The following is a 24,884-nucleotide window of genomic DNA, read 5'->3' as shown; positions in this document are numbered from 1 at the left end:
ACTGGCACCGGAGTGATCGTGCTTCACTCGGCAGTTTTTGGCCATCTAGCAAGGGCTAGATGTCGCCTAGAGAGACTCTCTGGCAAACTGGCTGCCTTTGATCTCCCGGCAGACGAGTAGAGTCATGCTGAGGGAAACATGGAGGTGTGCTGGTCGCACCTGTGCGTCGCTCTGCTCTGCCGTGAGCAAGGCTGACTTATTTTCAGGGAAACGCTCAGTCACGCCTGTGTGGCTTTGTAGAAAAGCCTTGTGGCTGCTGGTGGGCACTTCCAGCATTCGCAGCGGCAGCAATCTCACCTCAGACTTTGTGCTGTAGCCGCCTTTCAACTTTGTGCCCATGCCTGGTGTCGGGCCTGAAGGAGGCTGGGGTTCCATAAACGGGCTTCCTCGCATGTGCGCTGGGGGAAACTGAATTTGCTGCGTACATGAGCAACAGTAGCATCCCCCTTTGCCAGAAGGCCTTGGGCGCTATCAATGGAAATAATCACTTCTTTGGTGAGATACAAGAGCAACAGACCGGTGCCAAGGCGGCTGCCTATGTGGCTCCATGGTGCAGGGGCCTGGGGCTGGTGCAGGGCCAGGCAGCCCCGGGGTCCCCTCCCGGCCCTCTCCTGCCTCCACCCACGGCTGAATTACACAGAATTACGTGGGCAGCCCACTTTGCCTCGAAAGACCACTTATGCTGCCCAATTTTGCCCGCTTTTAATCTCTGATGAGACACGGAGCTGCTGGGGTGTTTGCTCACTTCATTCACTTCACAAACCAAGATACAGGGCTGGTTGTTCCTTCATCTGGGACAGGGAGTGACTGCAGAGGCAAAGGAGAGCATAAAGATGGGGAATGGCTGAAGGATGAGCCACAAGGTGAATTTCCTTGGGCTGGGTCGTCACTGAATTCTGCATGGCTGCGCTTTGCATGGATTGGGGAATCAGTTTGGGTTTCTTTTTCAAATTAGAAATATCCAAATTAGAATATCAAATTAGAGATATCCAAAGCATGACACATATACTACAAAGCATACCAGGGGGTATTTCTGGTGCATGCACAAATCCAAATAAAGGCATCTGTAAGGAAAGCTGCTCTGTAAGAATTGTGACCATTGCCTCCGTTTTACTCACTGACCCCCACTGAAGAAACCTCAAGAAACTTTTGTTAGTAATGCTTTCCAAAAGTTTCGGATAAGAAGAGGCTGAGAGTAGTGCACAAAATGAAAGTGGAGAGAGGAAATCTGGAATAACTGACTTATTACAGATATACTGGCATATTGGCATTCCATTTTGCTTTTTATATATGAATACATACTTGTCTGCATGCGCACACATATGCACACGTAAAATGGATTAGATTTGTTCTGAAGCATTTGACAACAGCAGCTACACTTTTTACAAGTCAGAGGCAGCCATATTCCCCTCAGAAATCATCTGGTAGGAAAATATCAAAAGCAGAATGTGCGGGCTTTTAAAGAAATGTGTAGGAGCAAAACAAGCTTATTTCTGTTTTAATCCAAACTGAATCATATGTCTTATGTCAAAGCTATAAAAAACAAGGAAGGTAAAAGAGGTAATTCTTGTACTCCAAACTTTTTTTAAAATCTTGTATTAAATTCTTTCCTCCTCTTTACACAAAAGAAACCAAAAAAGTATTGATTCCTAGCAAGGTAATTTCACTTCTTTCCTACCATTAAGAAGAAACTAAGGAGACACATCCTCTCCTGGTGTAGTCTGTTACAGCTCCTCAGGCTTCAAAGGAAGTAGGACAGTTTCCAACAATGGAGGACATGATCCTCAGATCTTTAGTAAGTGAAAAAGCATCCTGTCTGAAACTATTTGGGAGAGGAAGCTTCACCGGAGACAGCTAATAAAATACTTTCAGTGCTCTGTAAAGGAGATCGGTTGATCCTGAGTGTAAGGCCGCTGCCATTTACTGCCTGGCGGGAGAAGTGCGGTGGCCGCTGGCCCTTTTCCCAAGTCCCAGCAGAGCAGGGTGCAGGTCGGATGAGTGGTTCAGCTGGCAGCAGCCGCCATCTGTCCCCTTGGCCACCTCTGCCATTACATAACGGCCCAGATCTGGTCGACTGACCGGGAGGCCCTGGAGAAGGAGGGCTTCCAGATGGCAGTCTACTGCCACCACAGATACTTATTACCCTGTTCCCTCATCAGATCTGAGGAGCTTGGGGGAAGGACAGTGTCCAGAACCGGGCTGCATGAAGTCCTTACGTGCCAGGAGCCTGCTTCCTCCCTCCATTTTTCACAGGGTCCTCAGATCCTGCCAGAGCATGGGCTGTACACCAGACTTTGCTCTGCAAAAGTACAGCGAGCCAGGCAGTTCTGGGAAGTACAACACACACTGCATGCACATACTATCTGCATGGGGTCCACATGTATCATGCAGTGGGGCAGGAGATGCTCCCTGCTCTTGCCTGACACTGAAAAGATGCTTTGGGTCTGCCCAGCCAGGACAGTCAGACACCACACAACTGAGCGTGAGAACAAGCTAGGACACAAGGAGGGTAAAAGACCTACGAATCTTTAAGCAAGCTGTAAAGCTTCCAGTAGCCTTGGAGCCATATTCAGATAAATGGCTTTAGACACTGATGCACCAAAAGGATGATGTCTGGTCCAGAGAAGATTTGTAGTGCGTAAATTAGGATCCTGTAGGACACATACTTCCCACTGATATTACAATCAGCTTCAGAGCACCCACAGGATGCTGGAGGCTCCAACAGGGAGCCACATCCGTCCAAATAATAGTAGACTGCCGGCACTCCCTGCTGCCTGCTCAGTAGTTACAGTGGTACATGAGACACGACCTGCAATCTCTCAAATTTCACCCTCTCAAATGAGGGTGAATCCACTCATTTCTCTTGACACGGTGTGATGGAAGATGAGAAAAACTGCTCAAGAGGCAAGTAATGTCTTTACAATGGCGCCAGTGTTTTTTACCTTAGCACCCTTCCCTTCTTAGAGCAGAGTGAGAGTTCTTCACAGCATGGCTTCTGCCCACGGGTCCTGGGCAATGATGGGGGGCTCCTAGTTACAAGACCAGAAATGGATAAAATAATAAAAAACCAACAAAAGTTCTTGCAATTAACTCCTCCAGCTCCTTGCTTTGTCATCCCCCTCACTCTTGGGTTCTGCAGCAATAACAACAGCAGCAGAATTGAAAAGTGAACAAATAACACCGTGAAGTTCAGGTTATCTCTGGAAAAATCTTCCCAGTACAGCCTGAAAGTGGCCACGTGATTTTAGAGAAAGCGGGAGGATGTCACCTTCACTCCAAGGCCAAGACTAATTGGTGGGCTGGATCCATTAACCCAGTCTGAGCTGCACAGGTCTCCAAATCTCCTGCCTCTTCTGGGAACATCGAAAAAATATCAAACTAATACAAAAACTATCATCACCCCAAGCCATGTTCATCCAGTGCTGGGAAACTATTCCATGCTTTTGCACTAATTATGCTGGCTTCTTACACTACCAAAATAGCCTTTTTTAAAGAGATTTAACCAGGTTCAGAACAAACGAAATATCATTTGGCAGACCAGAAAACCGTATAAAATCACCACTATAACGAGGAAGACATTTCTGAGCTGCTGTCTATGTATTTATTTTCTGCATATGGAATCAGTCATTTTGTATGCTTGATAAAATCAAGGACAATTAAACTAAATTGAGCTTTAATTTCAGACTGAGGCATACGTCTATGGCTGAGCATTTCTTCCTGCAACGTCTGGAATTACTAACCAGCAGCACAAGCTAAGCTCAAATATCAGACGAGGTGGGAACAAGTTCATTGCTCGTCAAAAAGCAGACAATGATAAAGGTGTTGGAACACTTTGCATTGCTCTCAGAAAAGAAGAGTTCAAAAAATGTCTACATTCCAGTCCAGTATATGTTTAGGATGAGAGGCAGGACAATAAATGTTTCAGGAGTTGGAGAGGGATAGGACAAGGTCAAGCAGAAATGACCCGGTTAATGAGGAATCTCACCACTCTGTGCAAGAGGCTAAATGAGCCCCATCGAGGGCTGAGCCCTCAGTATTCATGACCAGCAATGCTAGCGGTGCTCTCAGCTTCCTGCACACTCAACATCACCTCCCTGAGCTGCACCTCTGAAGATCTGTTGAGAAAGGATCCTTTATGTGCAAAGGCACAACTGCAACGATTATTTTTAATCCCAGTCTCAAATACAACTTTCATACCTAAAAAAAAAGAAAACATTTTTTCTCTGCTTCTTATCATGTCTAATGTACCTGCCTGTTGCAGGATCTGGCTCTTCTTCTTCGAGTGGCTGGTGCTTCCCTGTGAACTGACTGGACAAGCGATCCTCTCTACAAAGCTTGTGTATGCAGCAGACATTATTTCCATCCCACTCGGTTTGACTCCGATTCTGAAAGGTCCTGGTTCCTGCATCTTTGATGGCAGATCTGGGCTGGTGGTTAGCCTTGCGCAAAGTGCTGCACCTGGGTGATTTTTGATCTTGTTCTTTCCTCCCAAATCCTCAGATGACCTATGAGAAGAACAAAGCTTTTCCAAGATGAGCAGATGGCTTGCAAGGGGATACTTGTTCAGGAAGGGCAGGCTGTGCTAATGACTTTTCCAAAGTCCCATTGTCCAGTTGCCAACAATGTAATTTCCAGAAAGTGAATCCTGTGGCAAGACAGCAAGGAAAGATGGTTTTAACAACGCAGCACTATCCTTTGTCAATGTGAAAAAGTTGTAAAACCTTTATGGCCATACGAACACTGATCAAGCTGAGTTTTCTAGAGATTCTGGATGGTTGAAGTCCTACAGAGGGGGGATGAAGGGAGATGACATATTTTCTGGAAAAGCCAAGTCAGTTGAGGCCAAAGAGTCTAAGTGAATCGTTTAATTAGAGACCACACAGAGTCAGAAAAGGATTTTGATGCCATCCAAACCTCCTTTTATCACAGGAAGCTACAGAGTAGGATATTACACAGCTGGGGGGGGGGGGGGGGGGCGCGGAATTAATATATCAAACTCTTTATTAAGTCTTTCTATTCCTCATTTATGAAAAATCCATCCAGCCCACTCTCTGAGGCACAATGGCTGGCCTCTCAGCAAGTCGCTGCTCAAATCCTCCCTATCCAGTGACAGTGGTATTACAGCAGGGGAGGTGTTAGATGTCTTACTAGAGGTTTGCAGAGCAGCTTACGCAGGGAACTCTGGGTCCTCCCATTTCCCCCTCATCTCTAATGAACACTCATGTCTAGAACAATGAAGTCTTCTCTTGTTAGTGATCGCTTTGAAAGAAAAATCAGCTATTAAGATGATTAAGATACAGCTCGGGTAAGTAAAACCTTCTAATGTCTATTTCCATCTATCTTTGAAATGCAGACTGCTACACAGAGGCAACCAAATGTCCTAGTTTAACCTCTTACGTGGTTATCAAATGAAAAGGAAGAACAGTGAGAAATTCAGCAAATCAAAGGCTTTGCGAGAGGGTTCAGGGACATCAAAACACCCTCTTCTCACATGCAATACTTGTGAGGGAGAACAGGAGGGAGGAAAGAGTCCGTTCAGATCTTCAGTCAGTTTAAGACTTACTCCTATCAGTTTCTGACAGCTTCTTCTGATATAACAAAATTTGATCCACTTCATAGGTGTGACTTATTACCAGTTCTGTTTACAGCACAGAGTGCCAAGCAAAAAACTTCCTTACCCAGAGATCAGTTTCCTGTCTCAATCTGCAACAACCAAAGTTACCAATTCAAACTTAAATCTCTTGACAGCAGGAATCTTTTTTTCTATTATTAATCTTTTGAAGGAGACAGGAGCGCTATTTGAATGATTAGCTGCCCAAGTACATCAGAGAACAGAATATAAATAGGATTCACTTGCAAAATGGAGGTAGAACCAGACACTTGGAGTATGTCGAAAGGGAGTTTAATTATGCTCTGTTTTTAAAGAATGACAAAACCACACCAGTGAAATTTATAACCCAAGTGTCACAGAAATTTGCAACTCAGTAAAGTTGTCAAAAATATTAAATTATACAGTACGCACAGATGTGGTTGAGAAATTACCCAAAGATTTGTTTAAGGAACATCAAAGCAGTAAACTTCAATCACATTTTGCCTGGGCTGGTATTCTCTTTCATTTTCAGCAAGTTTAGGGAATTAACAATGGTATCGGCAAACATTTATTCAGATAAATCGGACTGCAGCCCTCCTAGTTATAGCATGAAGACTCGTTCCCTGGATCCCAGTTTACACACCATTCTTTCTACCCACCAGCATTTTGGAACAAAGATCTATGTGCTGAGAAACTTACAGCAACAGCAAATGCAAGCCCTCATATCCAATCACATGGATGTAAGGAAGCTGAATTCCTGCTTGTCCAGAGGACTTGGAGGAGGAACCAAGCAAAGCTAGACCAGCTCAACTGGATGTCCATGAGGTCCCTCTAATCCTATTTGGAATATATCACACCTAGAACTTAGTTGAATGATCTTCCTTTCAACAGGACCCTTCACAGCCACCTTGTTTGTGACAGTCTTCCTTACTTCAGGTCATCAAAGCCCTAGTCCAAAACATGGCAATAGAAGGTCTTACCTTCACTTCACTGTATTTTGATTTTGGATAGTTTGTTATATCTGGAGCAACTGAATTTTCCTCAATACTGAGCAAAACAGAAACAGGCAGTCTTTACGAGCCACCAGAAGATTTGAGTTCCTATTTAGGGAAAGTCAGACATGGCAATGACCTAGGCATGACAAATATGAAGGAATGAGGCTGGGTTCCTATTTGGGAAATTACAGTGTTTTAAATATAAGGCTGAGAATGGAGATATTTTTAGTAAAATCGTCTTCTAATTACTTCAGGCTCTGTGCATTTGTGTGTCCTTCAGTCCCTGCGTCCTTGGGAAAGTGCAGGAGAAGATTTTGGGTTGTCACGGAGGATAATCTCGTACTATGTTACAGGAGCACAGTTCAGCAGAGAGCAGCTATAGTTTTTGCCATGGGAATGGCATTACATATAGTAACTCCTCTGGCCTTTCATCCCCATTTGCAAAACGGGACAAGAACCATCTCGTGGGAGCAGAATCCAATGCCAGCGGCTGCAAGTACCTTTGTGACCCCAGGATGGGGGGTATTCCAGAAGCACAGAATTTGTATTTAGGTATTATTGCCAATTAAAAATCTCTAAAAGATCGTCAGCTTGGAGTACTTTGAGCTGTGATGGGCATTCACAATGAGCTTGTATGGATGCTCTCGTTCAGAGATTTCATCGGTATGTGCACAAGCAGCATGTGCTGCTGTGTGTGCTGCTGTCCCTGACACTGCACAACAGCCATTCATTTATGTTAGAAAGTAATTGTGGTATTCTGGATGATGATTAGTTGACTGCTTAATGGCTGTCACCGAGCATACTGTATATACATTAGCTGTCCTGTTTTAATGAGGAACAGAACTCTTTAACATCCCCCTTCTACCATTTTTTCATTTTTAATGTGCAATTAAAAAATGACAAATGCAACCCTCAAAAGGGGTTGGACTAGATAATCTCTAGAGGTCTCTTCCAACCTCAGCGGCTCTGTGAAAATATCCTGGAGTCTTTAAATAGCATTAGGGGGGGGTTATTATCACCTGTGCGTGAACAGCCAGCTGAGTCACCAACACGGCCAGTAACACAAGACTGTAGTGAGTTGCTTTTATCTCACCCTGCAGCAGAAATGCCTTTGCCTCGTTACAAAATGCGAATGTCAGAGCCTCACTGAGTGCTGTTTCAGACAGATGTTTGTTCCATGTAACTTGTTAAAATTTCTCCTGAAAAGCAGGTATCAAAAGCCGTGATCTGGCTACATTTCAGCTGGTCCCCAGTCTTTCTGAGCCTTACTCCGCACCAGCTCGTTGAATGTGCTCCTCTGTAACGGACTGAAAGAAAATTCCATGCTGCCATCCAAAAGCGCACGGGGCAAGGGCTTAGGTATGTGCATCTCCCTGCTGGCAGAACAGCGCTGGGGAAAGTTACCCACTGCCGCCTGCCCTCTCCAGCCCTTGGACTGTCATCGCTTGCCACAGCAGTGGCAGTGCTTACACCCGTAAGCCTAGGTTTGGTGTTTTAGTTGGCACGGCTGATGCAGGACATCCTGCTTAAAACAAACAAAGAAAAAGATATTCCCCTCTTCCCTGTCCTTTCATGAGGACCACTTCTGGCAGGTAAGAGCAGACCAGTCTGTGACACGCCACACTGCAGTTTATTGAAAGCTATCTTATCTTGGTTGTTTCTCACTAAACTTTTGCTGTGCTGTAACTTTACATCAACATGATCATCTGCATTTCAGGGAGTTAATTTTCTTCTGAATAACAAGTCCAAACAAAACCTTCCATTATATCTGTTGAACAAAATTGCTGGTGTCTGATTCAAAATGTCTTGGCCAGCATCCCATAGCCTAATAGAATACGTGCAATCTTATGTTGTAAGCCACCTTTAGCTGGGGTTGTAGCACTGATCACTTGCCTGAATGTCACAATGAATCTTTCCACTAAACTACTTGCAGCCGGGTAGCAGGGAGGTGATGTGACATGTCTGATACCATTTCTTTTAACGAACAACAGGCGCTCTTTGGATGTGAATTGAGTTCCATTGTCACTTAGAATCTGTCCAGGAACTTGAAAACGAGAGTCTTAACACTTCTAGTATCTGCGCTGAAGTAATTTACACGGAGTATTGCAAGCCATTTTCGAGACACATCTACCAAAGCTGAAAAAACATAACTTAGGAAAAGTGCAGGAAAGGTTTTCTGGATTCTGCCTGCTATGAGGCAGCTGACTGTTGCCACTGAAGAGTAGATGGTGTTTGTGGATAATCTTGACATTGCATTGCCATTACCAACCATCTTTTACCCCACAGACTACCTGGTCAGCATTTCGTCAGCAAACAGTTCTCATGCTTTTTGCAGCACAAGGGACCTTAGTTTTGCAAGGAAAACAATTCCGTGACCACGTGTTAGTCAATTTAGAAAGTTAAGTTACAAGTTCTTTTCAAATCGGGGAAGCTGGAAAGAGTTGTTTAGATGCATGGCTCTACCCACCCATTGCCACAGCACTCACTCCACTGGGAGCTTTGCCCCATGCCATGGCACATCCCTGGCAGGAGGTCCATAGGATGTACCAGCCATGTTTCCCTTGCAATGTCCTCCTGCAACCAGATGGCAGGCATGACAAACATCCTGCATTTGCACATCGACTATTCCTTTCAGGTTTGATAGTCTGGCCAAAGACATGGTCATTGCTATAAATGGGATGAAAACATTCACCTTCTTGGGGTTATGGAATGCCCTGTAACCAGTTATTTTCTGTAAAGACAGGCAAAGCCCATGTGACTTCTAATCGCTCCAGAAAGCAGCTATGCTCAAAATGGTGGTGAGAATCTAAGCTTAGCAAAAGCCTGGCAAGCCTTTCACTGTGATGGTCCAATTATGCTGAATCTGCCCACTTCCACTGTGCAGACTGGGAAATGCACAACCAAGGCATCAGGAATAGTGTTGCCAGCCGGACTAGGGGAGTGATCATCCCCCTGGTGGTTTGCATCTCGAATGCTGTGTTCAGTTTTAGGTCCCTCACTACAAGAAAGACACTGAGGTGCTTGGGTACGTGCAGAGAAGGGCAGCGAAGCTGGTGAGGGGTCTGGAGAACAAGCCTTATGAGACGCAGCTGAGGGAGCTGGGGTTGTTTAGCCTGGAGAAAAGGAGGCTGAGGGGAGACCTTATCGCTCTCTACAACTGCCTGAAAGGAGGTTGTCGAGAGGTGGGGGTCGGTCTCTTTTCCCAAGTAAAAAGTGATAGGGCAAGAGGAAATGGCCCCCTGCACCATGGAAGGTTTAGACTGGATACTAGGAAAAATGTTTTCACCAAAAGGCTTGTCAAGCCTTGGAACAGGCTGCCCAGGGAAGTGGTTGAGTTACCAATGCTGGAGATATTTAAAAGATGTGTAGATGTGGCACTTAGGGACATGGTTTAGTGGTGGAGTTGGCAGTGTTAGGTTAATGGTGGGAGCTGATAATCTTAAAGGTCTTTTCCAACCTAAACAATTCCATGATTCCGTGATTCCAGGGCGCATCGCAAGAGGTAACAATCTCTTCAGCTGTCAGTCCATTTGCTTTAGCAAAAGAGTTAGCACACTGGAGAGGGGGTGAAGGACTCACACCAGTTCACTCAGGGAATGAAGTCCTGCTGCTTTGAGGGGGAGGAATCTGTAGTACAAAATGACTTTTCGAGAAATGAGCATAATTGTGAGACATTTTGTAGTTGTAATGCCTCACGGATAGATTTGCGTTTGCATATCACACACTAACCAGTCCCTCGTGCATCATTTAAACTCCCTCGATGCAGGCAACGCTCCGTCAGTTTTCATAACCCATCTGCCTATACAGGAATTGTTCTCTTTTCCCTCCTGAAACTGTGTGTGAAAGCAGAAATGTTTTGCGCTCACAACTGGCTTTAGGGAATGGGTATTTTTCTCAAATCTTCACAAACTCAGAAAATATTTTGCCTACCAATTTAGCAGGAGCTGCTTACCTAACGCAGTAAATCTTGCATTTTATACATAGCGAGAGCTATTAATTTTTCCTCTTTGAAGCTGTTGTTAGCAAATGTTCCAGGCCTTTGATATCTGCCGCACAGTCCTCAGCAGAGACACGGGCCTACAGGCTAAACTCTTTTCTCTGTCTACACGTCCCAGCGTTGCAGGCTGCTGTTCTCGTTCCGTTTCTGCAAGCCTCATCATCGCTCCCCGTTCCTCCTCCAAGCCTTAATGTGTCTGTCTGTAATTTTCTGTAAAGCATCAGGAAGCCTCAGTGGCACAGCCAGACTCCAAAAGGACAACAAGTTATTATACACAAATACACAAGGCTTGAGCACTTGCGCATCTACCCTGCATCAAGGGTTTTGTGGCTCCCGTAAATTGGAGAGATACAAGAGACGCGGGAGTCAATAGCTACAAAGCTATAGCTAATAGTGACCTCTTTTTGCCTCAGACCCGTGTGCCTGCCCGTTTGTTGCTGATGGACTGTTGGCCCATTTCCGCCAGTCAGGATGGCTCAGTCATGCACTTTGCCTCTCACTGGAGCTAAACAACCTCCCTGGCTGCCCTGAGACCAACCCGCCTCTCCTGCTGATAAAGTGGTGGCCTTGGGGGGAAGAAAAAGCGGTGTCTTACCACCCAGGCAGACCAAAGCGTCCCCTTCAGACACCTATGTCTTTCTTCTGTGAAGCCTTGAGCCCTGGTCTTGGGGGGGGCGGGTGAAGAGCATTATGAAGCTGAGTGGTGAAAAGCTGTGGGGAAACACACACAAGCCCGTCAGTATCCGAATGTCTCAGCTCACTTCCATGGGGCAACGCTCTTGTAAGGCCATGCTGGGAACGGCCAAGATTAGGGAGGGGGCAGCACTGAGGGGGAAAGGCCGTATCCAGGCTCTCCAGCCCTTGCACCACCCCGGGTTCATTATCATCTCCAGCATGATGATGAGGTTCAACTGGAAGCCTCTTAGGAACAGGGAGGTGGTGATCCTGCCCACGTGCAGCTACAGTGCTGCAGGAGCGGCAGCACACGCCTACTCCATCCTCCGCACTGGGGACAGGGATTTAGGGAACACAGAGCAATACCCTCCCTGCAGAGCCAGCGGCAGAGGACTAGCCACAGCAAGGGAGGGTCGATAAGTCTCAAGCCATTTTTTATGTTTTTTCTGCTACTAATGCTGGAAGGGCTTGGGCTGAATAAATATATCCAAAGGCTCATTTCAGGTATTTAAGGAAAGGGGGGTGCAACACCAGCCTTTTCCCCTAACACAGCTGCGCTCCTCTCGCCGTTCCCAGGAGTTTGCACCAGGCTCACCAACTGGAAATCACCGTCCTCATTGAACTACGCTCACTTTTGAAAAAAATGACTTAGCTGTGATACCAGAACCAAAGGAGGCTGTGTATTTCTGCTCGACATTTGTAAGAGAAAGCGAATGGCCAGCCGCTAGTCAAACTGGCTGGCACGGGCTCCTCTTAGTTTCAGGGATAAAACACACAACTTTGATGCAAGCAGCAAATGGTGAAGAACGCAAAGCCAAATGCGACCGCTTCAAACTTCAGCATTTGCCTGCTACGGATTATTTTTGCAGAGTACCAGCGGGTCACACTCACATGACCAAGTATTACCTGGCAGCAGAATTGTCATTGATTTCATACAATTGATTTCTAAGATACAAAATCTTTTCTTTTAAAAGAACAAGCTGTCATGGCAGGAGAAAGTAAATCATTCCGGGAGCCCACTGCTTTAAAGACCAGAAAACCTTTCAGAAGTGTGTTTTTCACTAGCTAATGGAGAAAAGGGACTTTTTTGCTCCTTAGTGCTTTCCGAGCAGTTATTTTATGGGTCTCAAACCTCCATATTGTCAAACCAGAATTCTTCATTAAAAAGATTTTGCATAAGATGGTCTATAAACTGAACCAAAGAAGGAGATATAAGTACTAAAATACACAATGAAATAGCACTGACTGCCAAGCAAACCGACAGAGGGAATTCAAACTAAAATTGTTTTTCTATTCTTATCTTACCTCATTACAAGTCAGAGTTTTTGTTTACCCTGGAGAGAGACATGTTTCTGGTTTTGCATGCCTGCTGGGCCACTCCGAATCTGTCCCCTCGTGCCCGTACTGCCAAGGCTCTCAGCAGTCTTGCTTCTCTCACAGTCCACTTGAACAGAAATATTGCATAGCCATGTTCGTGGCCCGTTTCTGGGGCTTCGTACTCTGGAGTTCATCAGAACTTTGGCAGAGGCAGCTGCCTGGAATTTATTCTTTTCCTTCTCCAGTCATAGAGTCTGCTCAGTCCTTCAGCTTAAATTAACACGTACACTGGTAAAATGTGTGTATTTCCACTGTCAGGATATGAGGCAAGAGGAAAGTGGAGCATGTAATGCCCTGGCCTCACATGGCACCCTAATTCGGAGCCCGATTTGCCCTACCCATCCAGCTTGCGGACAGGGTAGGCAGCAGGAAGGCTAAGGGATGCTGCAGTGGTAAAATCGGTACCTGTTAGCTCTCCTGGCACTCCAGCACTGCACATGGGTTTATACACCACTGATTTACCTAAAAAAGGCTCAAAAGTGTCCCCATTCCCCAGTGCTCTGCTGCAGGGATGTGTCTCACACACCGGCTACTCCCAGTGATGTGCGAGCATACACATTGCTGAGTGTAGAATTGTCCGCCAGAGCTTTCAGAGCTCAGGAATAGCGTAAACCGCTAGGAAAAGAGAAATGGCTTACCTGTTACTCTACTCTTTTAGGACCTCATCCCATACACTTTGGCTGTTTGTCTGACCCCATTGCTCCTGCCCCCTTGAGAGGCAGCCCGGCTGAGTCTTCTGGCTGAAGGTTGATCCTCACCCCTCACACCAGCCCTTGCTGCTTTCACTTGTTCTGCCTCCTTTGTTCACCATCGTGTTTCTCTACATAAAAAGCCATCTCTTCTCAGCGTCACTGTTGCCTGCTTTCCTCTCATCTTTCCACTGGAGTTCCCCATTCCCAGAGTCACCTCACCATCGTTTTACCACTTCCCTTCCTCTGTGGCACACGAGATGACACCAGTTCTGGCTGCCTTTCACACCCTTTCTTCCATCAGACCAAACTTGTAGCATCTGTATGGTGTCCTCTGTATTCTTGCCTGGTCTCCAGCTGGTCTCATTGTAACGCACCCCTGACTTGCAGGTGACAGAAACACTGAGCGTCCCCTCCCACACCCATGGCACGATCTGCCCACGGAAGCTGGTACTCCTCCTCTTCACATTTTTTCTGTTGAACCTTTTTGAATGGCACTTTTGAACCTTTGGATGAAAGCTTCCCATCCCTTCATGATCAAATTAGTTCAGAAACTCTTTGAAGTATGTTTTGATAATAACAAAATTCTGTTCCTCCAATGTTACATACTCGGCGTTTATACAGACCTATTTAACGTGATAACCTTATTGCCTCCTCACATTAGAGGAAGTTCTGAGTAAAGAGTTAATCAAAATTTAATTTTCTCAAAGTATCATAGATGAATGCTCCTGAACCCAATTTGTGTGCTTTCTGCTAGTCAAATAGACATAAAGATACTGAGGGAGGAGGAGGGGGAGGAGGGGGAGGAGGAGAGAGAAAGGGGACATGAACAGTATTTCCAATTAAATAAATTCCTATCCTGTGAGTTGACTATAATTTTATTAAAAAATACTTATTATCCAATGTTTTCTAAGAGAAGTAGAAATGGGTTGCACTTAGATTTTGAGGGTTTTTGCAACACTGGAAAAAAGATTATCATTCCCTCATCAAGTTCATTGAGCATCTTCCACGTTTTCACACTTCCGGATGCACCAACATCACTGGAAGGTTGTCATACTAGTGCTGGTTACAACATGCTCGTGTCCCTGCCTACTGCTGACTATGGGTTGAAATAAACCAAATTAAAATGAGCCCTGACTGAGGGAAAACTGTTTTGCAACTGTCTCAGTCTACCTCCAGCCTCAGCCCGACAGATCTCTGCAGCTGAACAGATTTTGGCTTGTTGGGAAGCTCAGCGGACCCTCACCAGGGAAGCAGAAAGAGAGCTAACCTATATGCCCACTGAAAACATAAACTAATTGTTCCAGATGTCACCAGAAAGAGTATGACTTACCTTTGTTTGTACAAACAGGGAGACAAGGTCATGCAGGAGGGAAGGGGGAAAGGCTCCTTGCTCGTATGACGAATACCATCACTGCTGGTAGATGCTGCTTTGATTTCCCTTTCAGGGGCTGTACAACCCTCTCCATCCATCGGCAAGGCTGGTATCACCTGGGGATGAGCACACAGGCTTGGAGCAGAGCACTGCCCTCAAGGAACATGAGTGGAGGGTCCGCCATGGGGCACAGGTTTCTCTCAGTCTCACATCTGATGACCAGGACAACTCGAAACGCAGGTAGGTAGGTCTGACAGAGGAATGCAAGCTTGAGGAGCCATGCTGTCTGCACAGATTGTGGAAATTTGACACTGGAAACAAAGGGATACAGGTGAAATCTAAACCCCTGTAGGGTTCGTGGACCTTGGAACGTGCAGTGGTCCCCAGGCACGGCGAGAGCAAACCTTGTGCCACTGCGTAGGAGGACAGAAGTCATGTGGCTATTTAAGGCATTTCAGCCCAATGTCACTCCCATGCCAGTTAACAGAATTACTTGGATTTAGGATTTGATTAGAGAGGTTCAAAGGAAAGCAATATAATCTATGGAAAATAAACAGCTCTTGAGCCACTAACTGTATGTTTTTAATGAGATTATAAATTTGATTGACCACTGCAAGAATTTTGATGCTACAAAATTTACCCTCAGTAAAAATATTTAACACTGTGCTCACAAAATCCTAATAACACAGGGGAGCAACATAAAATGATACACATCACACGGAGAAGAAACACTGAAGACTCAGACATCTGCAGGAGAGATGCAGGAGGAACAAACTGGACTTCTGCTCACATTCTCTCTCTGTTGACCACAGATGAATCCTAGGAAATTAGCTTCCTGTGCCAATGCCTTTGTGAATAGTCTGAGATTGTAAGATACAATTATGCATTACACATTACGGAAATACGAAGTCACACCTCTTAGGCACAACACTGAGGAGCTGCTACGCTGAGGAGCGGGGATCCTGAAGGACCGCTCCAGTGAACAAGCAAGACAACATCAACTACTTGCGTCCTTATGCATACAGAGGGGAGTACTGAGTAGGGGTTGGAGAAGTTATCATACCTCCTCAGGTGTGCTCAAATGCCAGATCTGGTTTGGCATTTGCGCTCAAACAACAGCAAATCAGACATGGGTGAGAGAAGCACCACAAGAATTGCTCACGTAGCAAGAACATACCAGCTGCAGGGGCAGGATCTTAAATCAGAAGGAAATTTCAAAAATCAAGATGGGCTTTTTAGTTCCTGAAAGATGCTCTCGCAACAGCTGCAACTGCAAAAGGAAACTGCCCTATTACAATACAATTCCAGGAGATGGTCCGAGTAGGTGGGCTACCAGCTTTAGGGTCATGCTGGATGATAAACCAGCAGGGAAGTCTTGCACAACTTTTCATGCAACTGCACATTTGGTTTCTTTCTGCTTCTAGTCGCAGGAAGAGCAAATTGTACTTAAAAATGGCATAATGGATCATGGCCACCAGTGGGCTGGAGGACTCCTACCTGAGAGAAAAGCCACTGACGTTTGAAAAATGCGGATAATTGACTTGGAGGACTGAACAGCAGTAACATCACAGTTTCCTTGTGCTTGCACTGGTACCAGGACAGCACTGCGTCAAAAGTAAACACTTCCTTAGGAAAAGTATTTTAAACTATTGACTTTATTAAAATACTTAATACACAGTTTGTAGAGGAATGTACTTACATTTTCTGGAAACTCCACTGAAACCAAATTTTAATTATATATTTAACAAATGACAAAACAGTGGATGAATTCATGCTGTACACCAAAGAATAGACAAGTCAGGGTTTTTTTATCATCACTATTTTCCTGGCACAGACTCTTCTTTGCTTCTTAGCTTCAATCTCTCGAATATCTAGTAGCAGAGAAAGGAGGTTTGCATTTCTCACAGCAATAAACATATCTGGTCCAAGTGAAATTCCATTTGTTTTCATCAGATTCCTCATTCAACCTGTCCCCAGTACCTCCCTTTTCCAGAAAAGCAAAGGCAATTGACCTCTCTAAAAAGCAACAGGTCATAGTGCAAGAAGAGTTGGACAACCAAATGTGAACGTGGAGGTCTAAACCTTCTCAGAGTCATTACTCTTTCAAAATACCCATTTCAAGATGAGTGTGGAAAAAAAGGACACTGTCAAAATATAAGGGCCACAACACATTTGTGGACTTGGTGGAATGCACGTGGAAGACAGCCTGCAGTGTCTGAAGTAAAAGGTAAACCAGAAGCTAAGTCTTGTTGAAATACAAGATGCAAGGGCTGAGAAAGAGAAAGATGGAAATAACCTGGCCGCATCCGTACAAGAATGAAACGTCCTAACCCCGTGGAGAAGCCTGTAATCATCACAGACATTGTAATTGCCATGGAACCATGGAGATCAGTGACAAAGTGTACGTTGTGACAATCTCAATGACAAGTATAATCTGGGGGAAATTATTTATACTGAGTGAAGAAATAATTTACTGTGTGTTTCAATGCAAGATGCACAGAGGCTGCATAGGTTTTCACATCAAATTCATAAGGCTCTTTTTTGGAAATTATTTTGCAACCTTGCATAGGTGATATTATATCTTTTCTATAGATAACACGCAGAAACTATGTACAGTTGAAAATAAGAACTTTGATGAACATTTTTTTTCCCCTCAAGTTTTACCATAGTATAAAAAGTAACTTATATACCTCCTTCAGTTCTCTACAACATATGGAATATCCCAGAAAGAGATGCTAGGAACACCATGTAAATGATTCTGTGTGCATTTATACAACAGGTTGAAACAACTAGAGAAGCCGCCACAAAGCATAGTCATGAAGTTTCCAAATAGGAAAGAAAAAAAAAAAAAAGCAGGAGTTAATTTTGCTTACAAACATTAAAACTCATTTAAACAGAAATGCATTTTAGTTATAAGAAATTAATGAGCTTTACTAATCAGATTGCTGAATGAGTGGATGACTCACACACTAAGTAAACTATAGAAAGAGCCAATTCAATCCCTGCTTGATCAGAGTACAGTAAACTTTAAAATCTGCATTTGGTTTCCAATTAATCCCAGCTCAGAACAACTCCTCCCTTAGACAACCAGAATGCACCTTCTCAAAACTACTATTATGGCCACGCGCCAGTGCGCTGCAACAAGAGCCCTCAGGGCATTCATGCGCTTCTCCATTTGGTACGAAAGAAAGTCAGCCAGCGGAGGAGCACGCTGCTGCAGGACAGCCAACCCCACCTTTCGAAATGAGCGTCCTGTTCCCTGGGACGCTCACCTATCCCACAAAATGGCTTATTTTTTGCCCTGCAATTACCCAAACCGGCAGACTTTGTGTCTGATGTGGCTCTTCCGCTGAAGCTACCTTCTCTTTGACGCAGGAGTTGCCTGGCATTTCTTTTGCCATTTTGTGCCTGGATCTAAGACATCATGATTAGCACTGCTTATTACTCTTGCATATCACAGTGATGTGTACTTTTTAATAATATTTACAATGGTATCACTGTGGAGAACTAAGCCCTGTACTAGAAACAGTCTCTTAACAGAGACCTTAATACTAAGGATTTGGTGTATTCCTTATCTACAGGTAAACTTAAAAAGGCAAAGCTAAAATCAGCGCACTATACATTTGGTATGTTAGGTTCAAACAGGGGGAGAAAACAAACACCTAGCACATTGCCTTTCAAAGGGATGCTATTTACAGGAAAGATTTGCTTTTTTAATACTTCAACAACAAAAACCCAGCTAATTTTGAAATTAGTGAAATCTAAGGCGGCTTAGTTTTTAACCAACACAGAGCACAAACAACATTGCTGTTTGCTGTTAAACACAAGTCTCAGAAATGCAGGGAAACTACGACCAGTTATACTATGGGTGACAAATCGCAACCAGTTGAACGACAATAATAAAAAAAACACTTCTGCTTTTTTTCAAACACAGCCTCTAAAAAGTACAGCATCCCAACGTTTTCTCAGTTCCAGATTGCTGACATTATAAATAAAAGGTGAAAAGAGATCCATATATAAACAAGGCAGCTTTCCATTGACTTCACTGTACTGTTCTTGTCTAAACCTTTGGAAATTTCATCTTCCAATACCATAAGGTAAGGTTGAATTTATCAGTTACAAAACAACGTCCATTCGTATGTGGAATTTGAAAAAAACAAAACAACAAAACAAACTCAAAAAACCACACCCAAGTATTTACAGCAATTCAGATTTCTTTTTTTTTTCCAGCCTTCACACTTGCGTTTCACCTTCTGCAGAACTGTAAACACGCTGTCCGCTGAGACCAAGGCCTTATGTGATGGTACGCGGCCTTTTGGGCGGTGGGGGTGGCATGAGTTCAGTGTCGGGATCGAGGTGGTGTTTCCGCGTCTGTCCTTGAGAAGCTGCTGTACATCTGTCAATGAACTCAAACAGCATCTCCTTCGTGACTGGATTCTGGATGCTGTTGCATACAGCTGGGAACAAAGAACGTATTCTCAAGTTAATAAAATAACATAATTTGGCTCAAATATTCAGCCTTGACTTCTACAAGATGATTGTGTCAGGCGTCAAGTATCTCTGCTTCGCCCCCCAGGAGCAAAGCAGTGTAGTGGGGCCCTACCTCATGGGAATCTCTTTTTAAAACAAAGAAAAGCCATGTCTGTGTAGGCTTCACGGGGCAACTATAAAAACACCGAGAACTGACATCCTATTGAGGCGAGCAACAGCACGAATGCATTGTGAGACACGGCTTTAAAACACTCATCAAATACAAATAGCTAGAAACAAGATTGGCCTAATATTGAAAACCTCTGAATTAAGGTAACTTCTTTTTTTTTCCACTATGAAGTACTATAAATACCATAAGCCCACAATGCACAGTACTTTTATTTTAACCCATATACCTTCACATGGCAGAAAGACTTAACACCGAGCAAGCTGCATGTCTAGCACACCAGACCATAGGTCTCTAGGAAGGAGGAAGGCCATAGTGCTGCACGGTGGCCAAGGCACCCATGTACAAGCACGCTTGGATTACTTAACGTGACTCCCCAGGTTGTAGTTTGTAAGTAATGGCCCACAGGATTTTATAGAACAAAGGAAAAGGCTTAATTCTCTTCAAACAAATGAAATATTTTTAATATTTTTCCTATGTAAATTCATACTCCTCTAATTAATCCTCCCGAGAAACTTAGGGAGGAGGGAAAATGAAAAAGCAAGAAATTAAGCAGGAATCCTACAACTATCTTGTAAGAAAGTACAAAATGATTAGAGGATAATTTATAGCATGTAAGGATTGGCCGCAGTATGGATGCAATTTCCATGCAAAACAATCCATTGACCCCCTAGAGTACTAAACAACGTTAAGACTCCTTTAAAATGTACTTGCAATGTAGCACTGTTACAAGTAACGATGACTCTTAAACACACTCCTTTCTTTCCTGCAGAATTCCAGAACCATTCAAAACAGTACTTCACAATTAATAAAACACCTTCCTAGAACCATTTTTTTATTATCTCATTTATTTTTAGGGAAAAGGTGCTTTACAAGTTGTACTGTATGTGACTTCAGTAGTTGGAAAGCATTACGATTATCAGTAGTTTAGGAATAGGATTTGTGCCACAAGGCAGCTGGTATAATTCTATATCAACTTTTAAAGGCTGTCCTGGCTTCGTCACTCAAAAAGCCCTTGTCTTTTCAATTTGAAAGGTATCAAAGTCCAAAAGCAAGATGGAGACAAGTACTTATTTTGTTGTTATTTCAACATGGGGAAAAATAAATAGTACTTTTCATCAAGAGAAAACAAATAAAGGAGAAAGGATCTAGAGAAGGGGACACCGGAACTCTCAAATGAGAAAATACTTTTGGAGATTTTGGAAAATGGTCAAAAGTGAAAATTTAAAGCCAAAAGAAAACTGTTTTGAAAATTTCCATAGAAAATTTGAAGTATTTCTCACAAAAGAGTTCTTCCCAAAGCATTTATTTTTCTTTTAATTTTTATTTTTAGGAAGTTCATTATGTTTTGGCAGGGAAAAAAAAAGGACTAACATAACTGCTCTACAAATGGAGAAAATGAGAAGAGAAAAAGGGCAGCTACATACGCTCTTAAGAGCAAAGGAAAGAAGAATATGCTACTCCTCAAAGAGAAAAAAAGTCCAAGGAAAACTAACTATTGAAACAATAAGGTGAAACAGAGAAGAGAAATTTAAGCTATGGTGACAAAGAGATGTCATACTTGCATGACTTCTGTGGCCCATTCCTGTTTCCCAACAGGACGGCTCAGCGAGTGTTTCAGCTACATTCTGTGCTGGTTCCCTAAGGGGCCAACAGATCTATTATCTCCTGGCAAAATGACCACATTTTGTTTATTCAAGAAAATCTACTCACTGCTCAGGCAGAAATTCAAGTAGAATTCATCCTACATCATCTATGCATGCCTTAGCATATAGCATGGTCTTAAATACGATTAAACTTTATTTTGGCACTTAACAGAAGTCAGTATCAACATGACTATTGTTATTCAGCCTTGCACGCTTCTATTCAAACTCTTATACTTCACCTGAAAGTAAAAAATATAATTTAATTTACAATGCTTGGCAAAACGTTTTTTGGTAGAAGAACATAAAAGTCTCACAATTCTGCAGTGATATACCCCCACCTTTCATTTGTTTCCCTCTTCATTGTTTGTACGACTACTGCAGAAACTGAAGATGACATTTTCTCCTATCCATTTTCTAGCCCATCTGCCAAATAATGGTTTTGGTGTTTTGAATAGAGGTAAAATTATAATTGCTTTTTTGTTCAACAAATTCAACTCACAGCGTGCCAGCTCGCATTACATCCCGACAAGCCAACACAACTCTAGGAACTGATGTTAGTTGGTTAACTGCTGTTGAAATGCTACCATAAATAAAAACTTTCTTGGGCCTCGCTTAAAAGGCATGCCCTGCTCTTTAAAGTCTCTTTGAGCAAGTGTTTGCAGTTCTACAAAGACTTAGGCACTTGCTTCGGCATTATCTGTTAAATACTGCATCAGAGTATTTAACTTGACTTCATCAAATAACCCTGAAGCCAAAGGATTCATGCTATGTAGAAGTTAATCATGACATAAGCGTTTGCAGGATGAAGTATTACTATAATAAGTTAGAGAAACCTGGACTCAAAGTAGAAATGAGAACACAGAGTGCCTTTCCTCCTTAAACTAGAAGAGAGCTAAAAAATTAAAATTTGGGCCTAAAAAACTTTTAAAGCAAATTATTCTACTCACCCATGGCAGTGCTGTAGGCATTTGGAAAGCTTTTGTCTATTCTCTGTCTCATGAAGACCCAGCTGTTGTTCTCAAACTTGCACTCTATAATTTTATTGTCATACTGTTTCAGTTCTTTTGTCACCTGTTTAAAAAAAAATTGTTTGGGATAAACATATTTTAATTCACATTTTTTCCTTTCTTTTAGGGATAAATAACAGAAGATCAAAAACTGCCCTGCATTTTTTTCAGCAACATGCCTCCATCCTACACAGAAAAAGTGCACAGATTACATCTCCATTATACATATGCTCAGCTACTCAACATTTTAAAAATACTTTTCATATCAGCTGTCAATACACAGCAATTATATTATGCTAAAACATCAGCAGCTCTAACAGAGGGGGGGAAAAAAGTCACTTCTGGCCCAAATGCAAATAGGTTTCCATGGGAATAAACTGCTTCCAGTGTTAAGTGCTACTGCCAGCCTAAGTGCACGAAATGTATTATCCATGTTTCATCAACCGTCTTTGTTGAAGGTCTCAAAGCCAAATGTCAGATTTCAATACCAGAAAGAGCTCATGGAAAACCATTCCACTCTTTACATTGCTGAGGGGTTTTCTTTTCTTTTCTTTTTTTTTTTTTCTTCATTTATCTTTAAAAATTAAGATTGTAACTCCAAAATAACGTGGGATTTCAAATCACATGTGTTCTAAATCTCCTTCAGGCCCCTCTTTATCAATTCATAGATTTGTCAGCAGCTAATATCCTGAGCTATTTGTCTTTCCATTTGGCAACGCTGTGTGGTTTGGAAACGTAGTTTAAATGCACTGGACTTCCTAGTTGTTTTGGCTACTTCATCCTATGCATCCTAATCTATGATACAATGCAAAATTTTCAAGTAACCATGGTAACCCGAGAACCTTATCTAACGCTTTCCCAATTTTACCCATATACTTCGCTTTGTTCCAAAGGGCCTCTTCAGAAGTCTAAAGCTGTATTTAACTGCTAGCTGTGTTTAGTTTGCTACAGTTTAACAGGAAAAAGCTGTACAAGGTAATATAACACTTTGGATTCAGGATCTTATGCATAAGCGCTCTAATAAAAAGGGTCTGGTGATTGCAATTCATTAGCATAATTTTTCACCTCTGCTGTCTACTTGCTCCTGAGCGGTGACACGGGAATTTACTACTGTCAGAGGGATGCAGATTTGAAAAAGGCCATAACTGTCTCCAGACAGCTTAATAGCACATACAGTGGGAAAGCCCATGAACCTATTTTCCATTAATTCCCAGACAAAGACACTTAATTCATGAAAAGGTCCTGAGCATGGACCAAAGTCCTCCTATACTGCATGGTACAGGATCTATCCTGAATTTGATAAGCAGAATCCTAACATTTTTCTTGGTATTTACCCTGAATACTTGTGTTCATTCCCAGACAGGGAGCCCTGGGATTTTACTTGTCAAGTGAACATGGCACTATAAGACAATTTTGTTAAATCCGCTTACAACCCAGGCCTGTCCTGCTGCAGGACTGACAGAGTCAGAGTCAGGTTTCTGTGTCACAGATTATTCCTTCGTCCATTCCATCACCTGCAAAGAGCTTTTTTCCTGAAATCATTTAATCCTTCAGTGAAGTTTGCATCTGCTGATGATCAGTTGGATGAAATCAAGCGATTGCCCGGATCAGCAGTCTTTCCCTCTGCAGCACGCTCTGCACAGCACGTCACTTCTTTCCATCTGCGTTGAAAAGCTATATACAGTCCAGATGTTTGACTGACACACATTTGTGGATGTATTTATATTCCATTAGGTGTATGCAGGAAAACACAACATCCTTTTCTAGCCCACTATGGATGCATAAACCCAGGAAGAAACTCTTGGCTGCGCAGTGCCTTGGGAAGGTATATTACTTGGAAAACAGCTGCCTAGTGGAAGCGGGGGCAGCGGGGGGTATGACCGTGTGTCTGATTCTCTGCCAAGGCAGGAAAATGTTAGAAGGATCACCTGCCAGAGAGAGAAATGTATAAGACTGCAGGCAATGACTTCAACCAACCAACCACCTCATAAGGCTTTCTCATGGTTTATCATTCTTCTAGTGTTCAGATGCTCAGAACGGCAATAAATTAGATGGCAGCTTTATCTGACCGTGGCAATTAAGCAGTATTATTAACTATCTAGACACTTGCTTGGCCATTCATTAGCAATCTGGAAGACAGATCTTTCCACAAAATACGAACACCTGCCAAAGCACTGACACAAATGAATCTCCCCATTAGAAAAATGGTGATCATAGTCTTTAACAATTGTAAGTTGTAGCAATTATTTTACAAAGGCAAAAATACAGCACCTACTCTTCCCTATACTTTGTTAAGTGACCTCAGTCTTCTAAAGGCACTTATCGTAATACTAATGAACATTTTAGGAACTGATGGGCTTTTGATCAAGACTACAAGTACTCCGTGCAAAACACACTTTTCAGCATTAAAAATACTCTTCTATATTGCATCTCAGTAGACCTCTAAATGGGTATTATTTATGCTCAGGATTGAACACGCCCACAGCAATCCTTGTATCCGTAATTCACACCTTACATCTACCTATCACTTGCATGCTACTTTCTGGTATTTCAGCTTCAAAGCAGGACAGGGAAACTGTCAAATTTAACTATCTTAATTTCCTTCCATTTGGGAATTCATTCTGAGCTGCTCAGAGAAGCATCTTCTCAATTCTCCCTTTGCAGTATGGGGCTCATCCCTCCTTACCCCCGCAAGCAATACAGTCCATAGGAGTATCTGAATAATGCATCGTCGTTTCTCTTCCCGAGAGGTACTTCTTCCAGCTAGTGCTTCACAGAAACAGAAGCGTCTTAGCAATGACGGCAGTTCTCAGCCAAAATGCTTATCCTCAGCAGCAGCAATGCTTGGGGTACAGTGCCAATGCGTCTGCCATACT

General features: G+C 43.2%; 1 protein-coding gene and 1 long non-coding RNA gene across 6 annotated transcripts in view; one reads left to right on the top strand and one right to left on the bottom strand.

Annotated features, from left to right (window-relative positions):
- LOC141741167 (uncharacterized) overlaps positions 1 to 24,070 on the top strand; it is a 124,363-nt gene extending 100,293 nt beyond the window's left edge. For 3 of the 4 annotated variants that reach the window (XR_012586300.1, XR_012586303.1, XR_012586304.1), the window contains 3 exons: positions 14,772 to 14,938; positions 18,929 to 19,001; positions 22,136 to 23,063. This is a non-coding gene — a long non-coding RNA (uncharacterized LOC141741167). Of the gene's footprint in view, positions 1 to 14,771; positions 14,939 to 18,928; positions 19,002 to 22,135 lie in introns of all 4 variants that reach the window. The other variant, XR_012586299.1, reaches the window with a different exon arrangement.
- Positions 16,342 to 24,884, bottom strand: part of RNGTT (RNA guanylyltransferase and 5'-phosphatase) — a 191,387-nt gene continuing 182,844 nt past the window's right edge. For both annotated transcript variants that reach the window (XM_074581166.1, XM_074581169.1), the window contains 2 exons: positions 21,949 to 22,072; positions 16,342 to 19,155 (listed from right to left, as the gene is read on the bottom strand). In XM_074581166.1, coding sequence (XP_074437267.1) covers positions 18,992 to 19,155; positions 21,949 to 22,072 — 288 coding nt within the window. In that variant the 3' untranslated portion in view covers positions 16,342 to 18,991. The remainder of the gene's footprint in view (positions 19,156 to 21,948; positions 22,073 to 24,884) is intronic.

The sequence above is a fragment of the Larus michahellis genome, chromosome 3 (assembly GCF_964199755.1).
Source record: "Larus michahellis chromosome 3, bLarMic1.1, whole genome shotgun sequence".
Taxonomy (NCBI): Eukaryota; Metazoa; Chordata; class Aves; order Charadriiformes; family Laridae; genus Larus; species Larus michahellis.
Note: the sequence above shows the minus strand (reverse complement) of the source record. Positions and strands in the feature narration are given on the sequence as shown.